The 19324-nt window shown below is 36.8% G+C and overlaps 3 protein-coding genes across 4 annotated transcripts in view; 2 read left to right on the top strand and 1 right to left on the bottom strand.

Moving 5' to 3' along the window:
• Window positions 1-7175, top strand: part of LOC111436205 (nuclear pore complex protein NUP1-like) — a 13450-nt gene extending 6275 nt beyond the window's left edge. The window contains exons 2-9 of one of the 2 annotated variants that reach the window (XM_023073948.1): window positions 1395-1684; window positions 2074-2129; window positions 2944-3110; window positions 3943-4156; window positions 4807-5115; window positions 5224-5310; window positions 5812-6462; window positions 6591-7175. In XM_023073948.1, the coding sequence (XP_022929716.1) occupies window positions 1420-1684; window positions 2074-2129; window positions 2944-3110; window positions 3943-4156; window positions 4807-5115; window positions 5224-5310; window positions 5812-6462; window positions 6591-7043 (2202 nt within the window). In that variant the 5' untranslated portion in view covers window positions 1395-1419 and the 3' untranslated portion in view covers window positions 7044-7175. Of the gene's footprint in view, window positions 1-1283; window positions 1685-2073; window positions 2130-2943; window positions 3111-3942; window positions 4157-4806; window positions 5116-5223; window positions 5311-5811; window positions 6463-6590 lie in introns of those variants that run through there. The other variant, XM_023073939.1, reaches the window with a different exon arrangement.
• A 1397-nt stretch (window positions 7176-8572) lies between these two features.
• Window positions 8573-10853, bottom strand: LOC111440865 (axial regulator YABBY 5-like). The gene is made up of 7 exons (XM_023077690.1): window positions 10603-10853; window positions 10204-10323; window positions 9421-9559; window positions 9166-9214; window positions 9001-9076; window positions 8850-8918; window positions 8573-8764 (listed from the first exon to the last, which is right to left on the bottom strand). Exons 1-7 carry the CDS (start codon window positions 10675-10677, stop codon window positions 8720-8722), a joined length of 573 nt encoding a protein of 190 aa, XP_022933458.1. The 5' UTR covers window positions 10678-10853; the 3' UTR covers window positions 8573-8719.
• Window positions 10854-16451: 5598 nt separating this feature from the next.
• LOC111437747 (WD repeat-containing protein 11-like) overlaps window positions 16452-19324 on the top strand; it is an 18666-nt gene continuing 15793 nt past the window's right edge. Inside the window, exons 1-2 of the mRNA XM_023075807.1 lie at window positions 16452-17449; window positions 18251-18746. Coding sequence (XP_022931575.1) covers window positions 16452-17449; window positions 18251-18746 — 1494 coding nt within the window. The remainder of the gene's footprint in view (window positions 17450-18250; window positions 18747-19324) is intronic.

The raw sequence follows: 19324 nt of genomic DNA, 5'->3' as shown, positions 1-19324 counted from the left end.
AAAAAAAAAAAAAAAAAAAAAAAAAAAAAAAAAAGGGTACCCATGGTTTGAAAGCCTGAAAAGCGATTCACGCCACTCCAAAACCACTCCTTTAGAAGCTATTATAATAACCCTTTTGTTTTTGTAGTCTTTTTCCATAGATGTGCAAACCCAATATTTTTGACAGCAAATGCGATTCCTTGTTCCTCAAAATTGCGCATATTTTGTACTCTTATTAATATTCCCTCCCTCTCTCTCTCTCTCTATATTAATGTTCTTGTTACGGTCCGTTAAGTATCGTCGTCAATCACATAGTTTTAGAACACGTCTGTTAGGGAGAAGTTTTCATATTCTTATAAGGAATGTTTTATTCTCCTCTCATATCAATATGAGATCTCATAATTCACATCCTTGAAGGCCAGGTCCCATTTGTAATTGTTGGAATAGGGCTAGACCCTCACCATAGTAGACGACAATACGTAACGAGCTAAAACAGACAATATCTACTAACGGTGGGTTTAAGCTGTTACAAAATGATATTTTATCTCGTCTTTCGATGCATGCATTTCGTTTTTTTTCATCTCCCAACGAATGATTGTGAGAATCTTGGTGTAATTTGTGGGAGCTCCTATTTTCTTGTCTTATTTAGCAACCATGCTAAGCTTTTCCAAATCTAGGAAAAAGAGAGGAAATCTAATTAAAGTAGTGCTAGTTGATTTTAGATAAAAATAAGTAATAACCAAGTGTGAAAATGTCACATTATATATCAAAATCACTTTCAATAGTGATGTTCGTGTCTTTCAATAGTGATGTTCTTCCACACGAATGAGATCTTGACATGATCTTTTTAACGTAAGATCGGTCTATGAGAGTACAATTTCACATCACTACTTCAATTACAGAGAAGAGAATTGAGTATTGATGCCTTTTAATTCCTTATAAATTAGTTGGCTCGATTTTATTTAGACCATTTACTCATTCTTATAAATTAGTTTGTTTCATTTCGTTTCATATCTATTAGATTTTGTGAATGTTAGGCTTAGTTTTCTGTCCATTTTTCTATTATAAAATTTTAGGATAAGATTCAAATTTTTAGTCCAATTCTAAGAATAATTTTTTTTTTTTTAGTTTTAAAAAATGTGAGTTAATTTTTGAAATATTGGTAAAAAAAAATAACAAATTTATATGAATTTATATAAGTGAGATTTGGAGTGGTGGGTAGGGTGAACGACATACAATTATTTGCTAGCATATTTACGACATGTCGTTCCAAGAAGAAATAAAAAGGAAGGTTCAACATTGCGGCTATGGGCTCGGTCGTCGCCACAAAGTCGAGTCGGCATATTTTCGAAGAGAAAAAGAAGCGAAAAACAGTCGACGCGACGGTGTTATACTGCGAGCAGCTACCACTCAAGGCAGAGCCCCTGTGTCAGATTTAACATGGAGAGGGTGGAGGTAAGGGCGTCGTCGACACCGTACGGTGGAGGAGGAGTTGGAGGAAAAGTTCGGAAGCCAACCTCAAGAAAGCCGCCGCCTACCCCTTACGCTCGGCCGGAGCAAAACCAACCGCAAAGGCGGTGGCTTTCGAAGCTTGTTGATCCGGCTTACCGGCTCATCACCGGCGGCGCCACACGACTGCTTCCCTATTTGTTCTCTAAATCACTGCCCTCCAATGCCCTTCCGTGTCCAGGAGATGAAGATCAAGGTCATTTGCGTCCTCCCCCGATCTTCTCTCTTAAGTTTCCTATTTACTGCAACCTATCTAGGGTTTTGGAAATCGCATTTGAAATCAATATTATTTTTCTACTCTCTATTTTAGGCATTTGGGGGAAATTGATGGTTTTTCTGATGATAGTGACTAGTGAGGTTTCTAAATCTCTTCCCCCCCAGTAAACATCTTGTTGCATTTGCAATGTGACATTTCTAATTCACGTAGGTGAAATAAAATATTGTATTTGTAGCTATGCTTTGCAGTGCTGGATGCATATATCTAATGGACATTGTTCACATCAGACTCCATAGAATGTTATTATTGGTTTTGTTTGTACATCATGTTGTTAGACTAGGTGCTGATGATGTATTCTTTTTTAGCAGATCACGTCGAGGCAGAATTGGAGGATAACGCCCCTGGAGAAGAAGAACTCCGCAATGTAAATGTCTTTTTTTTGTCTTTTTTGTTACATTTGTGCGGTTCCATGGCTTATGAGCACATTCCTTTATATGCCATCTCACGAATGAGTATCCGGGTATTGCTTTGATTACAGACAAATGAACAATCGGTATTCATAAATCCGTATTGGGGTTGTGTCGTTCAATGAAATTGAAAGCAATGGAAATAAAGTCATAGGGGAAGGGTTACCTACTCTTAACAGTCACTTTTTACTGGTGGTCATACTTTGATTAGTGTGTAATCTAGAAGGTTATGACTGTTTTTACCTTGCAAGGGCGCTCATGTGTGTCTGAACTATGCTATTCAATTTGAGTCCTGTTTGATAATCACTTGGTTTTTGGTTTTTGAAAATTAAGCTTTTAAACACACTTCCACCTATTAGTTTCTTTAAGTTTTGGAAACTAAAATAGTAGTTTTTAAAACTACACATATATTAATTTGACTAAGAATTCAAATACTTTCTTAAGAAAGATGGAAACAATTATAAGAAATACTGAGAAAACAATCACAGTTTCTAAAAACAAAAAACAAAACAAAATGGTTATCAAATGGGACCTTATTAATTTTATTTTATTTACTTGATATAGTTGTTTTTCTCTCGTTTCCCTTTCCTGTATTGCAATATTCTTACCCTGATCCTGATGGGTTGGAGTTACTAATCACAAGTTCTCATGGGATGATTACCTATGTCCTGTTCTTGCTTTCATTTTAGTCAATTTTACTTTTCATTTTGAAAAATGATATGCATGCAGTAATGTGATTCACTAACATGCATTTTGCTTCATGTCTTGCAGCAAGGTGCATCTACCTTAGATGGATTACCAGGTCCTAGTGGAGAGGCTTGTAGATCAAATAACAATTCTGATGTTAATGGCCGCCAAAAGGACAGAGAAACTGATGCATTAGCTGGAAATGGGAATTTTGATATTGAAAAATGGATCCAAGGAAAAACATTTTCAAGGTAAATTAGAGTGTGACCATTTTGTCTGCTCTATAGGACAAAAGTGAGTGTCATTTATTGTGTCTATGAAGCATGGACATGGGCACAATCCAACATGATACTGATATAGATATGATAACTCATTTTCTAAAAAACTTTGACAGACACGACAAAGACTTTTTTAGTAAAACATCTATTTTCAGATAAAGAATTTATCTTAATTCACAAAATTGGTGTTTAAGTTTATTTGAAAATGTTGTAATATGCAATATCTTAAAGAAGTTGAAGAAGCCAATTGTGTGTATTTGACTGTGCAGTTCCTTATGGTACAATTATGTTTATACGATTATATGCTGATAGATCTGATGTTTTTCTTTTTTAATTTTTCCCCATCTTTTTATTAGTCAATTACCTTTAAAAAAGGTATAAGAAAGTGCCCAGCATCAACACATACTTGAGTAGTATCTGAGTGTGCTCAACATGTAAGACACAGACATGTTCCCTAAAGTACATCTTACGTTCATCTTCAACTTTTTTTTGCATTGCAGGCTTTAGTCGAAGTGTTTCCTCGTTGAATGAATTGAAACATTATTGTGAAGGAAATTATTTTATCCCTGATGGAAGTACTTTTCCCTGCTAGAATAAATAGGTCTATTGCTTCTGAGGTCAAATGTCCATATATAATGGTCTCGATAATTTCATTTCTAATCATATTTAACAGCATTATTGTTCTACCATAAAGTGGTAGTGGCTTGGTGCGTCTATGTCTCTTTTGATCCTCCTATATATTGTCTACTGCCACATAGCCAGTTTGAGTACTTGATTTCTTTAATTGGCTGATTTTGCTATGCAGGGATGAAGTGAGTCGTTTGTTAGCGATAATACAATCAAGGGCTCTTGAACCTTCAAAGAAAGTGGAAGACAATAAAATTTCACCACAGAGCATTGAAAAACAATCTGAGCAGCCACCTGCTGCAAATAGAGTTATAAAAATGCCTCGCGAAGAAAAGAAAGAAGATTTGGAGAGAGCTACATGGGGAAACTTAACTCCTCATCCACATTCATCGGTTAGTAGGGTGAATCCTTGAGCAGTTCCTGTAGAAAATAAGTATAAATATCTCATGGCTGTCTTGTTTCTCTGATAGGTTTTATTAGCCCATGCTATATTTAGTAATTTTTTTTTTCATCTGAATATCAACAAATCACCCTAGGTACTCTTTTGTATTCATTAATAGTATGATGTATGAAACACCAAGAAGTCTTATTTAGTTTTGAAATGGACAAAAACCAGAGGAAACTGAGGAATGCCTTATCCATAACTATGCGATAACTAGGTTGTTCGTATTTATATTTTTATTCTGGTTGGTTTAGTACTGTTCTTATTAATTAATAAAAAATTGCATTGATGATATTCTGAAAATCAAATCATACTAGTGTTGATGATACCAAAGAAAAACCCACCAAAAGGCATGAGACCAAGCTGTGATTACAAATGACCCGACTACGAGATAATAAAAAACGTCCTCTCTGTTAGAAATATGGTAAATTTGGTTGATGTCTGAAAGTTCATCGGCAAGTAAGAAATTAAAGTTCTGGAATGGGGATTTGTACAAGAACCTAAAATTATTTTTGCCAAAATCTTCAATATTTGTTCACTGTTAAGAGTGTTATTAACGTTTTTCTGTCTCTAATAATTTAACCTTGGATGTATTGGCAGACACTAAATGCAGTTGGAGCATCACCTGTGGATATTGCTAGAGCATACATGAGCAACAGGAAATCTGAACCAGGCTTGCTTTCTGACAAGATTCCTGATGATGAAAGGACTTTGCTTAATGGTGACCATCAAATGTCAAAGCCCTTTATTCCATTCATGTCCCCCAATCCATCAACTTGTTGGCCTGGTGCCATGTCAGAAAGTCAGCGTAGTTATTTAACTCCAAGAAGTCAAAGAGGTAGATTTGGAACTCATAATTTCCCACGGACTCCATATTCTAGGAGTATCTTTTCGAAGTCTAAGTCCAAGGTTTGTAGACATGGCCTTTGATTCCATTTTTTTTTTTTTTTTTGTCGTGACAAGTGTATGTACAGTAAGCAGACTGCATATGTTAACCATGCTTTTGCATGTTTACAGCTAACTCAGTTGCAAGGAGATACCCAAAAGTTTGTGAATACACCATCTCCTCTCTGGCAGCAGTCACGAACTCCAGCTTATTCTCAGGTAATTCTTGTTTCATTGAGCACTCGATGACTAAATGCCAATAATGTGACCCAAGGAACTCCTGTTGAAAAATTCCTTTGTAGCATTTTCTTGGCCTTCAGTGCTGGAAATTTTTGTTCGTATCGATAATATGCAAACATTTGAGTTAGTATTAAAGATGATCCTTGTAGCCAGAGGAATAAAAGCTGAAATACTAGAGAGAACTGGAGTTTAAATTTTGTGTATGTATGCGTGACAGGGTAGAGCTATACTTTTTGCTGGTGGGCAATATTTGCATTTGAACTTTTTATATTCATGCTGTTTTAATTTTGAAATTTGATGGGGCATTTAGAGGAAAAACTTTTAACACAACTTGACGTTTCAATGCTTTGTCTGGTGCCCGTGTTGAGTATATCATTGATATCTTAATCTTAACCCTTAAAACCTTTTACTTGACCAAAATATTCAATTCACCTTTTCTTACTTCTGTCATTACTTTTTTTTTTCTGTTGGTCTATATAGATGACATCAAGCAATGATCCATTCGATGAGGCAACTGGTTCCATTGGTCCATTTCGTAGGCTTGGGCGTAAGGCATCTGCAGTTACTAATTCTAGACGATCTGCTTACCATTATCCAACCCGCCAAGCAGAGACAAAGGTAGAAAATTCCAATATTTCGGAAGGGATTCTACCTGATATGAAGAAGAATCTGGAACTTGGGGGAGCAAGTACCATTCCTCTATCACCCTCAGTGGGAAACAACAGCTCTGAGTCAAGTCTCCGTCCACAGTCCAGTCAGGTTGCTAGGACAATCCTAGAGCATATCAGTAGAAACCCACCTACTCCTAAAGAAAAGAATGAAGAGTTAAAGAGAGCAATAGAATGGAAGAGAACCCCATCTTCCAGTGTACAAACGATCAAGCCAAATGAAACTATTAGTTTGGCTGTAGAGTTAGACTCTCGGCAAAACGTGAACCAAGTAGATCAGAACTGCCACCCCACATTGAGCAATAAGGGGAAAACCGTGTCCACGATTCATCTAGAGTCGAGTGCTGGCAGAAATTCTGATGCTGTAAACCAAAATTCTTCCGATCTAAGGTTTAGGCTTAGCAATGCTGATTCGAAATACAAGGATGACGCAGGCCTAAAAATTAATAGCTCGTCGCCTAAGGTATCATCTTAACTTTGTAATAGGTTCAATTCTGTGATGATGGACATACAGATGCTTTCATTTATTTACTTCGAAATTACTGGCATAAGCTTGAAGAATTCTTAATTGCTTGTTGAATTCATGGGCAGGATATTCCTCCGAAGAAGATCGTTCCAGCTCTTGGATCAGAAGTGGGAACTCAAATGAAGCCTTTCTCCTCTCTTGGAACTAAACCAGCTTTTCCATCCATTACCATCAAGAAGCCCGAGTCAGGGTGGACAATTTCTCCTGACAGTGGTTCGGCATTTACGTTCCCTGTTTCGGGCGCGTCCTCGGGAATGATCTCAGAACCGCCAACACCGTCCATCTTTCCCTCAACCAGCATTGGGGGCAGTCAGCCTCTGTTATCGAAGCCTGAGAATGCAGTTCCTTCATACAGTTTTGGCTCAAAGAAGTCCATCCCTACCCTTGTTTTCTCATTCCCTTCAACAAACAGCAATACAATCTCCAGCGACGCCTCAAATATCAAGTTCAGCTTTGGGTCGGATGATCATACAAGACTCTCATTTAGTTTAGTCGGAAAAGATGCAGTTTGTTGCTAACTGATTAGACTTGTCAAATATAGTTTTTGATCTTGTGCTTGTGGGAACGGCTAGAGTATCCAAACGAGGAAAGAAAATTGTTTCAAAAACCCTTTTTTTTTATTAAAAAACAAATAGAAAATAGAAAATTCATTGCTAGTTTAATGAATAAAATTTCCATTTCTGATGATAATATCATGGTAATGCTCTAGTTTCATGTATATTAGTTATCAACTGTCACATCCTTGAGTGAGAACAACACTCCTGATTCAAGGTTATGTAGTTCGAAGTTGAGAACTAGGCCCAAGTGGTTTCACATGTGAAGTGTTTGATGCAGATTCCCGAAGACGTCCAGGAAAAAAAAATCTGGGAAAAGGGGAATGGATGCCTACCTACATCTACATCCACATCCATCCTAATTCCTATCCATGAAAGATATAAGTAGAAATTTGATTGGATGACAGGCTAGGAAAGAGGTCAGTGACCAATGAGAGAGCCCCACAAAGGACAAGAACAAGTCCACGTGGCAGGATGGATATCACAAGATGAAGGAACCCTGAAAATGGAAAAACTTGGAGATGCCATTGCCAGGCAGAGTGAGAGAGAATCACATGTTGGCTCTAAAATTTGCATGTAACGAGGAAGAGGAAGTCATTCCCTCCATCCTCTGTTATCAGATAAAACTCAAATTTGGAGGGGTCCCCATTTTGAATGGGGTAAGAGAAAGAAGAACCCATTACAGGAAAACTGATGAAAATGCCAAGAGAGAGAAGAAGAAGGGTCCAGGAAGAAAGTGCGGAAGGAAGGGGGGCTGTGTTGGATTGAAATGACATTGGAAGTGAAATGAATGCGGAGCAGACATGAATGCGACGTTTCAGATTCTAAATGTCAGAAGGTTTTCTGAATATCAGAGCAGCAGCAGCAGCAGCAGCACCAGCGGCTGCAGCAGCGCCACTCACCACCGCTGCCTCTGCTCCACTCTATGCTCTTTTTCTCATGTCTTTTTCCAACTCAACCAAAAAAAAAACAACTCTTCCATTTTCACTCTTTTTTTCCCTTTGTTTTGCCAGTTTGTAATCTATCTATTTATCTCCATACATTCATTACCAACCACTGGAAGATCCCTAGGACATTCATACTTCAACTTATCATCTTCCTTTGTTCTTCAAATTTACCCATTTCCTCCCAAGTTTAGAAAAAAATTGAACTATGTTTCAGTCCAACTTTTACTAACTAAAATCCATGTTAACCCGTTACTAAACGTACTCAAAGTCATGTGACCAAATATAATTAGCTATGATACCGTAATTAGGTTTAAATCTTCGATCAAATATATTTTTTATTCACAAAAATTGTACTGATTTTCTATACGATCACTTGATTTTCAAAACTAATACTTTTGGATCTTCAGATTTGAATTTTATTTTTAAAGTGACAATTCGTTCATATAGTTCACTTCATCACTTTGAATGTATGAGTGCTAAAACTTTAACAAAATGCGATTCGGAATGGATTGGATTGATATTAGAGAAGAAGTTTTGGAAGAGGAATGTTTGTGAAAGAACATAGATTGATTTGGGCAGTTGATAACAATATTAGACAACACAGTGCACCCAAAGATGGATATTATAATTGTCACTTCAATTAAACAAGTTCATAGCTTAGAGGTGAAAAAAGGCAGCCACTTGATGATCACTTCATTTGTTTAGTAGTGCAGCCATTGACATCAAACGCTCAGAACCCTGAATCCAATCAAGAACATTCAACATAAGTTTAGAAACAACAAAACATTAAAATTGAGCTTAATTTGATGATTAAAGCACTTACATCATCAATCTTCACTTGATTATTGGTTTCAAACATGAGACCAAAGTGAATACGAGGAAAGTGTGCCCACTAATCAAGTCAACAAATCAAGATTATGAACCAAAATTCATCAAGATCATGAACCCAAATTTATTTTTTTCAATTAACTTACGTTTTTGGCTGCTGTGCTGAAAGCTTCCCTGTGACTAATCTCAGGGTTCTTGGCCTTGATCCTTCGGATTTCCTCTCTAAAACAACATCATAAAGCTATTTGAATTAGAACAGTTTTGAAAAAAATGACATAGAAAAAGCACTCGGGAAGGCTTTGGTTACTCACTTTATGAACTGATTGTATGCAGAAGGTACTCTCTGCCGCTTCTCGGGAGCTGAAAAAAGATAGCAACCGTTCAGGATCGTTGGGAGTAAGTCCCACGTTGGCTAATTTAGAGAATGGTCATGAGCTTATAAGTAAAAAATACATCTCCTTTGGCATAAACTACGAGAGTTTATGCTTAAAGTGAACAATATCATACTAGAGTTTTCATTTTCTTAAAGATTTGCGAGTTTAAAAGGAAAAGGAAATAATACTGACGTCGATTCACAACCCGTTCCTCAGCTGCAATTGTAGCGGAATCTCGAATTTGCATCTTATTGTTATCACATTTGGATGAAGATCCAAAATCCCCTTGAAAATCAGGTCCACTAGAAGTGTAAAGATTGTAATTTGGAACCTATAAACAAAACAAACAGTGATGATATGTAAATTTAGCTCATTTAGTTTCATTTGATCTTATGAAATGATGTTTCATGAAAGAACTCAAAAGGAAATATACCAACATTGAAATGACTGAATAAAGCATATAATACTCAGATTGGCAGTTCAATCTCAAAAACAGCTCAAAAGGACCTTTCAGATCTCCAAAAACATAATAAAAAAAAACACCTTTTTTTTTGTTGTTACAGTAGAAAATGACAAAAAAACCTAGCTAGGCTATGCAGCTCAAAGCTCTTTTCCCTATAAAAATTTACAAAACTTGAAGAACCCTAAACCCAAAAGTACAATCCAACGAACAAGGCTAAAAGAAAAAAAGCAGCTCAGAGTTTAACACTTCTCAAGAAAAGAAAAGAAAAGGGCCACCATGAAAATGGTGAAACTCAGTGGATAAAAGAGTAAAACATAGGATTTATGGCGGCTGGATACCTGTAGAGCTAGCTAGGGTTTTCATTTCGTTGATTTAATTACAATAATGGGTTTTGTTCATTTCAAAATTTCAGATTCTGGGTCACTTCGATTTTCTCAAAAAAGTTGCAAAATTGTGCCCTAAATAGAGAGCGAGAGAAGAAAGATTGGATTTTTAGGGTTTTTTAGGGTTACCTGAACATCTTGCCAGGAAAGTGACTGAAATGCAGCAGCCATATTCACGGACCATAGATTTGTACAGTGCCCACAACGGACTGTCACAATATCAAACAAGCTACTGCATGGAACACTCACCTGCTCATCATTATCATCATCATCATCATCAACATTCATTCATTTTCAACTAAATTCATGTAAAGATCCAAAATTTAACCCTCAATTTTGAACAAGAATCATGATTTGGGTTTTGGGGCTAAAAAAGTTATCTTTTTTCCCCCATTAAGCTAACCCAAACATGAAATTGAAACCCCATTTCTCAATTTCCACGACGATCTACAAAAATTAGGCAAAAAGAAGCAAAACCCATCTCAGGAAATGAAGTTTGTTTATGAATGGAAGAACAGAGGTTTATACCGCAAGAACAATATTGCAAAAGTTGCAAGGGATGTAGCAGAGCTGTTCAGGTGCAATATCGATGCAGCTCGACATGGTTTCAACTCTCAACAACTAGAAAAGAAGAGAAGCTTTCTTTGCAATTCTGCACAAACCCAAGTGAGAAACTTGAGAAATGTACAACAATAAATAGAGCTTTTTATTCTCAGCAGATTCCCTTGCCTTCTGGGTACTGCTAATTGGCTCCTAGTGTATCACCAAATCTGACCTCGCTTTTATATATATATGTACATACATATAGTGAGAGAAAGAGACACAGAGAGAAATTAAATTAATGCATTGGTTCGAATATAATGAGAGAGAAATTTTAAGATTTTTATTTAAGATTTAAATGTGATGGTTTATAAAGATGTACATATTATGTCTTCAAGATATACAAATCGATCAGTTGATATACAAGTCGATCAGTTAAGTTATACTCGTGGCTACTAACAACTTTTACTGTGGCGGCATGGGGAGGGTATGACTTGAGAGTACGTGGGGCTCCAATCTCACTTGTGAATTTAATATTTTTCAAACTGTTCTACTGTTTAATGTAACATCAATTCATATCCAAATCCTGTTTGCTAAATTCTTTATTAAGATTACAATTTGACCATTGTGGCTTCTCATGAGTGTCCCACTTTTGGTGGTGTAACCATAGTGGAATAAAATATTTGTTCTGTGAGACTTGAGTGAAGGAGGGATACATGAATGAATTGATACCGCATTCGTGATCTCATGGATAAGATGATTAAGAAAAGCTTAAAGAACTTGAAATTTACTACTTATATCAACAAGATGCACATTTCTTTTTAGTGGCTCGATCATAAAAACTTTATGGTTAAGCATGTTTTACGAGTAATTTTATGTAGAGTGACTTCTACCATTTTCTAAAAATGTTGAATAAATTAAAACTTTATTAGAACGAATACATGAAATACATCCGCATGCGATCGAGATTGGCTTGGACTTCATTCAAAAAGACAAACAAAAGAAATACAAATTAAGAGAGAGAGAGAGACTTTATTCATAAAGCCTGTTGCCAATTTGGGTAGGACCATTAACATCTCGATCTTTATAACAATAAGTACATGTTAATTACTCCTAATTTTTCATTAGGTCGATTTAATTTCGTTACCATGCACGGATGACACATGAATCCATTTAGTTAATTAATATTTGTCGACCGAGTCATGCTTGCATAAATCATTAATGTGAGATTATGTTTCTAGTTAAGAGGATACATCCTATGTGCTGTTCATTCATGTGCTCCATGCCCTAATTTCGGGTAAATATTTCTAGCACATTAATTAGCCACCGAACCATCTCAGGCGCTAAAAGCGTTTATATCTTCTCTTTCAGCATATTTGAGGCAATTTACTCGTTCGGTGTGACAAATATCATACAAATCAAATAATTATTAAAAACGTGACACATAATTTAATTGTGTGCACTATGAGAAAGGCATTAATCATACTATATACTAAATGTATATATATATATTCACTAAGAAGTCACCACACAACATATCATACAGTCAGGTGGGAATGCAATTTCGAGGCTTCTTCCTTCATGTGGGGTTCCCCTCTATCAAATCCACGTGCATATGTGTGCAAATTTCTAGACCCATAGTCTAAGTTCATAGAATTCTTTGTGTTTATCTTCCACCCTAAATTCGTCGAGAAGCCGCCCTAAATTTGGTCTGATTTAGAGTGATATCTATTCTCGTGTGATCATAACCATTGTCAGCCTCGTTCATAATGAGTCAAAACATTTATTCTGATAGTCGAAAGTATATAATTCAAGGAATTGAGCTATATGTAAGTGGATACCGGAGAACAAAAGAAAATAATAAAAAAAAAATTATCAATGGCCCTTCATTTTTTTTTTTCTTTTGAGTTTAATATATGGATGACGAGCGGAACATAACGTTCATCAGTTGGTCAACATATAATTTAATCAATTGAGCTATATTTAAAAAAAAAATTATCCTAATTCAACTACTAAAGGTACTAAAATTCTATTTAAATATAAAGGTAGTCTCTAGAGGAAAAAGTTCTTCTCCTTCTCGACAGTTGTGAGTGAGAAGAAATTCAAACTCCGACATTGTGGTTCGTAGTCACGTGATGATCTAATCCAGTAAGTTAAGTTATAAGCTCCACTCGATTTTCAAAGATCTGTGGGTACCCTAAAAAAAATACCTTTTTTCGGTCGAACTAGCCATAGTTAATAAAGTTAGGGTTCTACATGGTTGAGTTTGTGGTGGGGTTTCTCGATATCCACACAAGAAAACCTGCCTGTTTCTCTCCCGGCTGCCTCTGAAACCAAAAAGATAAAGATTTTAACCGGAAAATCTCCATAGAAACACTAGAAATCCAGAGTACGAATCCCCCCTCTCTATCTTATCTTCAATTTTAAGATTGTAGTTTGTCGTGTTCCCCAAATACCTTTTAAATATATAATTAATACTCATTCACGTCTCATTAGCTACTCATCACGTAGCCCACATTCAAGTACACCACCTTTTCAACACCCATCACCTACCTTTCACTCTAATTCTAACCCTACATATTTCTTTACTACATAGTTCTTAATCAATCAACAACTAAAAACTAATCTAAATTTAATGTTTAGTGATCAATAAATGCAATTTCAGAATAGAAGATTTTTAAGGTTTTAAGAAGTTCGGAATTATTTGATCGTCACCCAGAATAAGTAAACCAACTAGAATTTGAGTTTTTTTTTTTTTTTTTTTTGCATGAGCAACATATGCTCAAGCCTCTAGTCTCGTTTCCCGTAAAATTGTATAGAAAACGAGAATTATGAAAGTTTTAAAAAGCATTTGAAATTCGTGGGTAAAAAAGCAATATAATAGGATAGAAGTAATTAAGCAATAACTACAACTTTGACAACTAATCTCATCTCTCTATAATACATTTTGAGTCATTTTAGTCTTAGTTATACATGATTTTGGTGAACCGCTGTATATTATGATTGATATAACTATTATGTATTGATATAACAAAAATAGAATGAGTTTGAAATAAACGTGTAGACATAGATATACGAGACAAGCATGATCGAAACATTGAAAATGAGTCTTAGTGAGAGCTTTCTTTTTTCGTAATTTGCGTCAAATTTTAGTAACGTTTTAAAAAAATAAAATTAGGGCAGGGCAGGGCAGGGCAGGACATTCTTTCTCGCATCAAACGAATAACTGTTGGATATCAAATCAATTAACTCCATCTCTCTCTTCTGTCATATTTTTGTTTTACCAGTTTCTCTCTCCTCTGCCCTAAAATTTAGAGGGCACATCATATTTTAAATTAATTGACTTTCTTAAATTTAATGAAGTCTCTGGGCCCTACAACAGACTAGCTCTCTCTATCCAATGCCCAATCTGTACGGTTGTAAAGCGTCTACCAACTGCCTGCCCTTCTTCACTTTTCCCCTACCCAAATATCCCCTAATCAAACTAAACTCTCCCAACCTTCTTCTTAAACTTATTCAAATTCCTCCTGTAACGATTAACCGACTCAAACCATAAAGGTTCAATCGAGTTCGATTTGAATTGGATTGGATTTTTCTGATTCGTCCTTCGCCCTCCCCTAATCTCTTTGTTCCTTCGCTACCGCTAATGCTCTCTCCATCTTGACCCAACTCGACAGTAGTAGAATGTTAGATTGTAAACCCCATTTAATTCATTCGGGCGTGCAACCCAACCAACCAGAAATCTTAGGTTAGTCTGAAACTTACTTCAACTCAATCCATGTATACTCCTATTCAGTTAGATGTTTGAATTTTTATTTTTACGTATTAGATCAATATTTAAGTGCCATAATCTACACCGAAATTATATCGAGGAATCAAATTTGTATTGATTGTTCATTCATAACTGGACTGTTTAACAACAAAATAGGATGAATAACCAAAGTGAATTCCAAAAGAGAGTAAGGATTTTGACCACACATAATGCAAAGCCCCTTGATATCTCAAAGAGTGGGCTTTTGATAGCATATGGAATTACTTCACCAATACGACGAGCTTGAAGCACTATCACAACACACAAAAGCAAGAGAAAACAAACAAAAACTAGAACTTTTATCATCCAAAATCTCCCTTAATCGCCCAACCAAACCAAACCTAAAGATGCCTATGCCAATTCACCAAAGTATCAAACTTTGCTTTCGTCGTCATCATATATTCATCATCGTACCTTCCGTCTTCGCCATGTGAAACTATACGCGTAATATTTATATTTTCATTCGCATCGAACTTTTCAATATTTTATAAGATTTTGTTGTCGACAAGCCCTTAAAAGTTATTCGTTTTACGTTACCGTCATTGATAAATCATGTGTGTTGGTATCGTTGCATGAGACTAGACGAGGACGATATCAAGATGTATTCCTATCTAGTAGATGTCGATGAAATTGTCGTACATATATCAAAAGAAATCGTTAACATTATATTGGTGTTAGAAATACTGAATCAAAGTTTTAAAAAAATATTATTACCTAATTCTTATTATATAATTTTTTTTAATATATAATAAAAAAAACCAGCCATATTATTAGTTGTATGTTTATGAATGAAGATAATATATTAAGGTTTCACATTTGATGTATAGGCACATCATCCATCACATGGTCCATGAGCTTGAGGTCCACTTAAGTAAAAGCCCAATAAAGTTGGCCCATGAGCGACATCGACTGGACAGTCTTTGTGCTGGGCTAATCGTGTAGAGCTAATTGGGCTTGCAGAATGAGCATAAACGCCATCTGCGCTCATACTAAAGCCCAGATCTGACAATCCATAAGTGGTGTCGATGGTATGGTGAAATAAATGGACCCTCAATTGGATCTGACACCTCTTTTCATGCCCTGGTACCATTTGTAACAGTCTAAGGCCACTGTTAATAGATATTGTCCGCTTTAGTCCGTTACATAGATCTCAAAATTTTAAAACACATTTACTAGGGAGAGGATTTTACATCCTTATAATAAATGTTTCATTATTTTCGTGACGTGGGATCTAACAATAGGGCTTGAACTGTTGCAAGTTAATTGGGAAGGCTAATAATTTCTCTTTTTAAATTTGAAGTGGTTTAAGTAATATTAGAGCAAATAGATCCATAAGAATTGAACAAATATATAATATGTAACGGATCAAAGCGGACAATATCTATTAGTAATTGACGTAGACTATTAGAACATAATATAATTAAATAAGTTGGTATAATTTAATAAATATATGGAATAAATTAACATGATTGTAGTAGATTTCCAAATGAATTTTATTTCAATAAAGAATGATATAATATGATTATTTATTTATTTATTTAGAAGAGACGAAAGTTTATAGGGCGAGAAAGAGCGAAGTAATTTTAAGATGAAAACAAAATAAAATAAAAATGTTAATCTGATATTGGATAAAGAATGTTAAAGGGATTTAGGTAACGTAGGAAGATGAAGATTGGAGGCATCAAAGTGGGATTGGTGAAAAGAAATCGGTTAGTTGTAATGTGGAATTGGTGAAAAGAATTTTAGAGAGACGACATTCCTGTAATTTAGAATAGCAAAATAAGATCTGAAGGGTGACCGGGACGGGGTTGCATTGGCGCCATTGTCCAAGTCTGAGCGAGTTGGTGCTCAAAACTCAGCTCCGCTGATCTGCACTGCTTTTGTATTCATCAGAGATCCATTTCCTGGATTCGCCCCACCGAATGCTCCGCCTTCATCATCTTTCTCTTCCCTTCTCTCCCGGTTGGTAGTTTAACGCCGGCCAAAACAACCTCCCATTTTATTCTCCCATCCTACTTTGACCGGAATGAGGAGCCCCCGGTCATCGGTGCCACCGCCTCATCCGATTCACTCCCCATCACAGCACCATGACTCTTGGGACTGCATGCTTCCGGGCCCTCCAAGCCGTAACAACTTCGGATCCGCCGACATCAGCCCTTCCGGTCTCCTTGCTTTCTCCTCCGGCAGTTCCGTCTCCATCGTTGATTCTCGTTCTATGCAGCTCATCACCGTCATTCCCATGCCTCCGCCGTCGACCACTACTAATTCTCTTTCCCCTTTTGTCACCTCTGTGCGGTGGACCCCTCTCCCCCTCCGCCATGAACTCCTATCTACAGAGCCCTCCACCTCGCACCTTCATCTCGCCGCTGCCGATCGCCAAGGTCGCATTGCTCTCCTTGATTTCCGCCTCAAGTCCCCTACCGTCTGGTTCGATACTAGCGACTACAAATTCGGTGTTCAGGATATGTGCTGGGTGCGGTCTGGACCCGACTCCTTCCTCCTTGCTGCAATTCACGGAACCTCGGGTCTCTCCCTCTACAGTGTTGCCACCGCTCGATGTGTTTGGAAATACGATGCCTCCCCTGAATATTTGTCTTGCATCCGCAGCGATCCTTTCGATTCGCGCCATTTTTGCATAATTGGTCTCAAGGGGTTTCTTCTATCGGTTCAGGTCCTTGGCGCGAAGAAAAGTGATGTCATCATGAAGGAGCTACGGATTGGAGCTGACTGCACCGAGTTGCTGAAGCTAGAAAGAGACGCTGCTGCCGGATCGTCGTCGCCGGCCTCGGGCCTTTTTCCTCTTTACAATGCAAAATTTGCATTTTCGCCTCAGTGGAGGCATATTCTGTTCGTAACATTTCCCAGGGAGTTGGTGGTTTACGACTTGCAGTATGAGACCACGCTTTTTAGTACCTCCTTGCCTCGTGGGTGTGGTAAATTCCTTGATGTTTTACCGGATCCGAACAGTGAGTTGCTCTACTGTCCTCACCTGGATGGAAGGTTCAGTATCTGGCAGCGAAAAGAGTAAGTTCTCTTGTTGGGTATCTGCATGGTTTATTATGAAATGGTTGAATAACTTCAATGGTTTTTGGTTTTGAGTTTGGCATTTCACCACTGTAGCTCATATTTGTTCCCATGTTTCGTGTAAATGTCATTATTATGTTGATGTTCAATTGCCTACCCATTTGCCAGAATTTCATGATAACTTATCCCCCTCGAATTGTTTCTTGTGAATTTGCTCAATGTATGAACAAGTTTTGCAATATCTAACTGCTATCCTGGATAGCTATTGAAGATGCTTAAATTCTCGGCATTTATAGGAATAGCTGCATAAATGCGATCGTAATGAAATTGTTTGTTATGTGTATGAAAAAATGTACTTAGATGGGAGGTGATATTGTGGTGGGACTGGGAATGGATGTGGGGAACCGACTATGGACCCATAGGGAGGTCATATTGTACTTGAATGGACTTTTAAAACTTGTATGTTCTTAAGGATTGAATAATTTTTTTGGTAAATTCAGACCTGTGCATACGTTCATATCTATTTAACTTTACTTTCATAAATTTGTTGAGGACTGTTTAGAAGTCTGAGTGGAAAATGCACCCAGTTTTACTAAAATTTAAGTGCTCATGCCCATGGTTTTTTCTATCATAAATATTTATCATTTCTTTGTGCCCGCTGAAGGTAGGAATCAGATTTACAGGCTTGCATAATTGGATTTGTTGGTGCATACAATTCTTTACTTCCAAGAATAGTAATACACACAAATGTTTCGCTTATTTTTGGACTTCTAGGAGAGAAACTTATATTTTTACTTACAGGGGTGAACAAGTGCACATAATGTCTGCAATGGAAGAGTTGCTGCCTTCGATTGGCACATCTGTGCCATCTCCTTCAGTTCTTGCTGTCGTCATCTGCCAGTCCGATTCCATCCTCCAAAATGTTGGCAAGCTTTGTTCTGATATACCTCATTCTCATTATCCTGATGGTGATGCAGATGCAGATATTGATACTCCATTTGATTTGTTTCATGAATCTCATTATGTCTCTTCAACACACTTGGTATCCATTTCTGATGATGGAAAAGTATGGAACTGGCTCGCAACTGCCGAAGGTGCTGAAGACACTCAGAAGGATGATGCAGGTGTGAGTACGAGCACTGTTATTGGTGAAGTACCAGCCTCAGACAGCAACACTGACCACTCGAATTCTTCTACCAATACATTTACTTCAGAAGGAGGCAAGCAACTAGATCGTGCCAGTACAAGTGGTGGTCGTCCACCTTCTGACATCAGTAAAGTGGATTTGTCTTTTAAGGTTCGTCTACGTATCTACAATTGCACTTTAAACTTTGCTTGTGTTTGTTAATGTACTTCTTAACCAGTTCAAGGCTGCAGCAATTTTATTATGAAAGTAAATTTCTTGGTATTTTCTTTAGCCAGAACAAAATTATGCAATGTTTACAAAATAAACCTCTTCAGCATACTACCCATTTAAATTAGGAAGATTGAGTTTCTTTGATGTTGTTTGTCCGGCTGCTCTTGGCAATAAACTTGAATTAATTAATTGTATACTGTTGACATTGAACACTGTTCAATAGATCACTCTATTGTTACAGGCCAATCAACTCTACACAGGATCTTATTGTACCGTACAGGGGTGGGCAGGGGTGGGGTGGGGTATAATAATCTTTGCTCGTTAGTCCAGTTGTCAAAACAAGTTGAAAATTTAATTGTTATTGTGGTTACATGTTCAAATATTGGTTGCAACCTATCTTATATACCAATATCTTATGCGTTTTTCAACATTCAATACGCCCGAGCTATTTGCATCATGCACACAAGGAGTAAATAACAAAACTCTTTGCTAGCAAAAAAAAAAAAAAAAAAAAAAAA

This window comes from Cucurbita moschata, unplaced genomic scaffold (assembly GCF_002738365.1).
Source record: "Cucurbita moschata cultivar Rifu unplaced genomic scaffold, Cmos_1.0 Cmo_Scf00003, whole genome shotgun sequence".
NCBI classification, from domain to species: domain Eukaryota; kingdom Viridiplantae; phylum Streptophyta; class Magnoliopsida; order Cucurbitales; family Cucurbitaceae; genus Cucurbita; species Cucurbita moschata.
The sequence above is the reverse complement of the archived record's forward strand: the minus strand, read 5'-3'. Positions and strand labels throughout refer to the sequence as shown.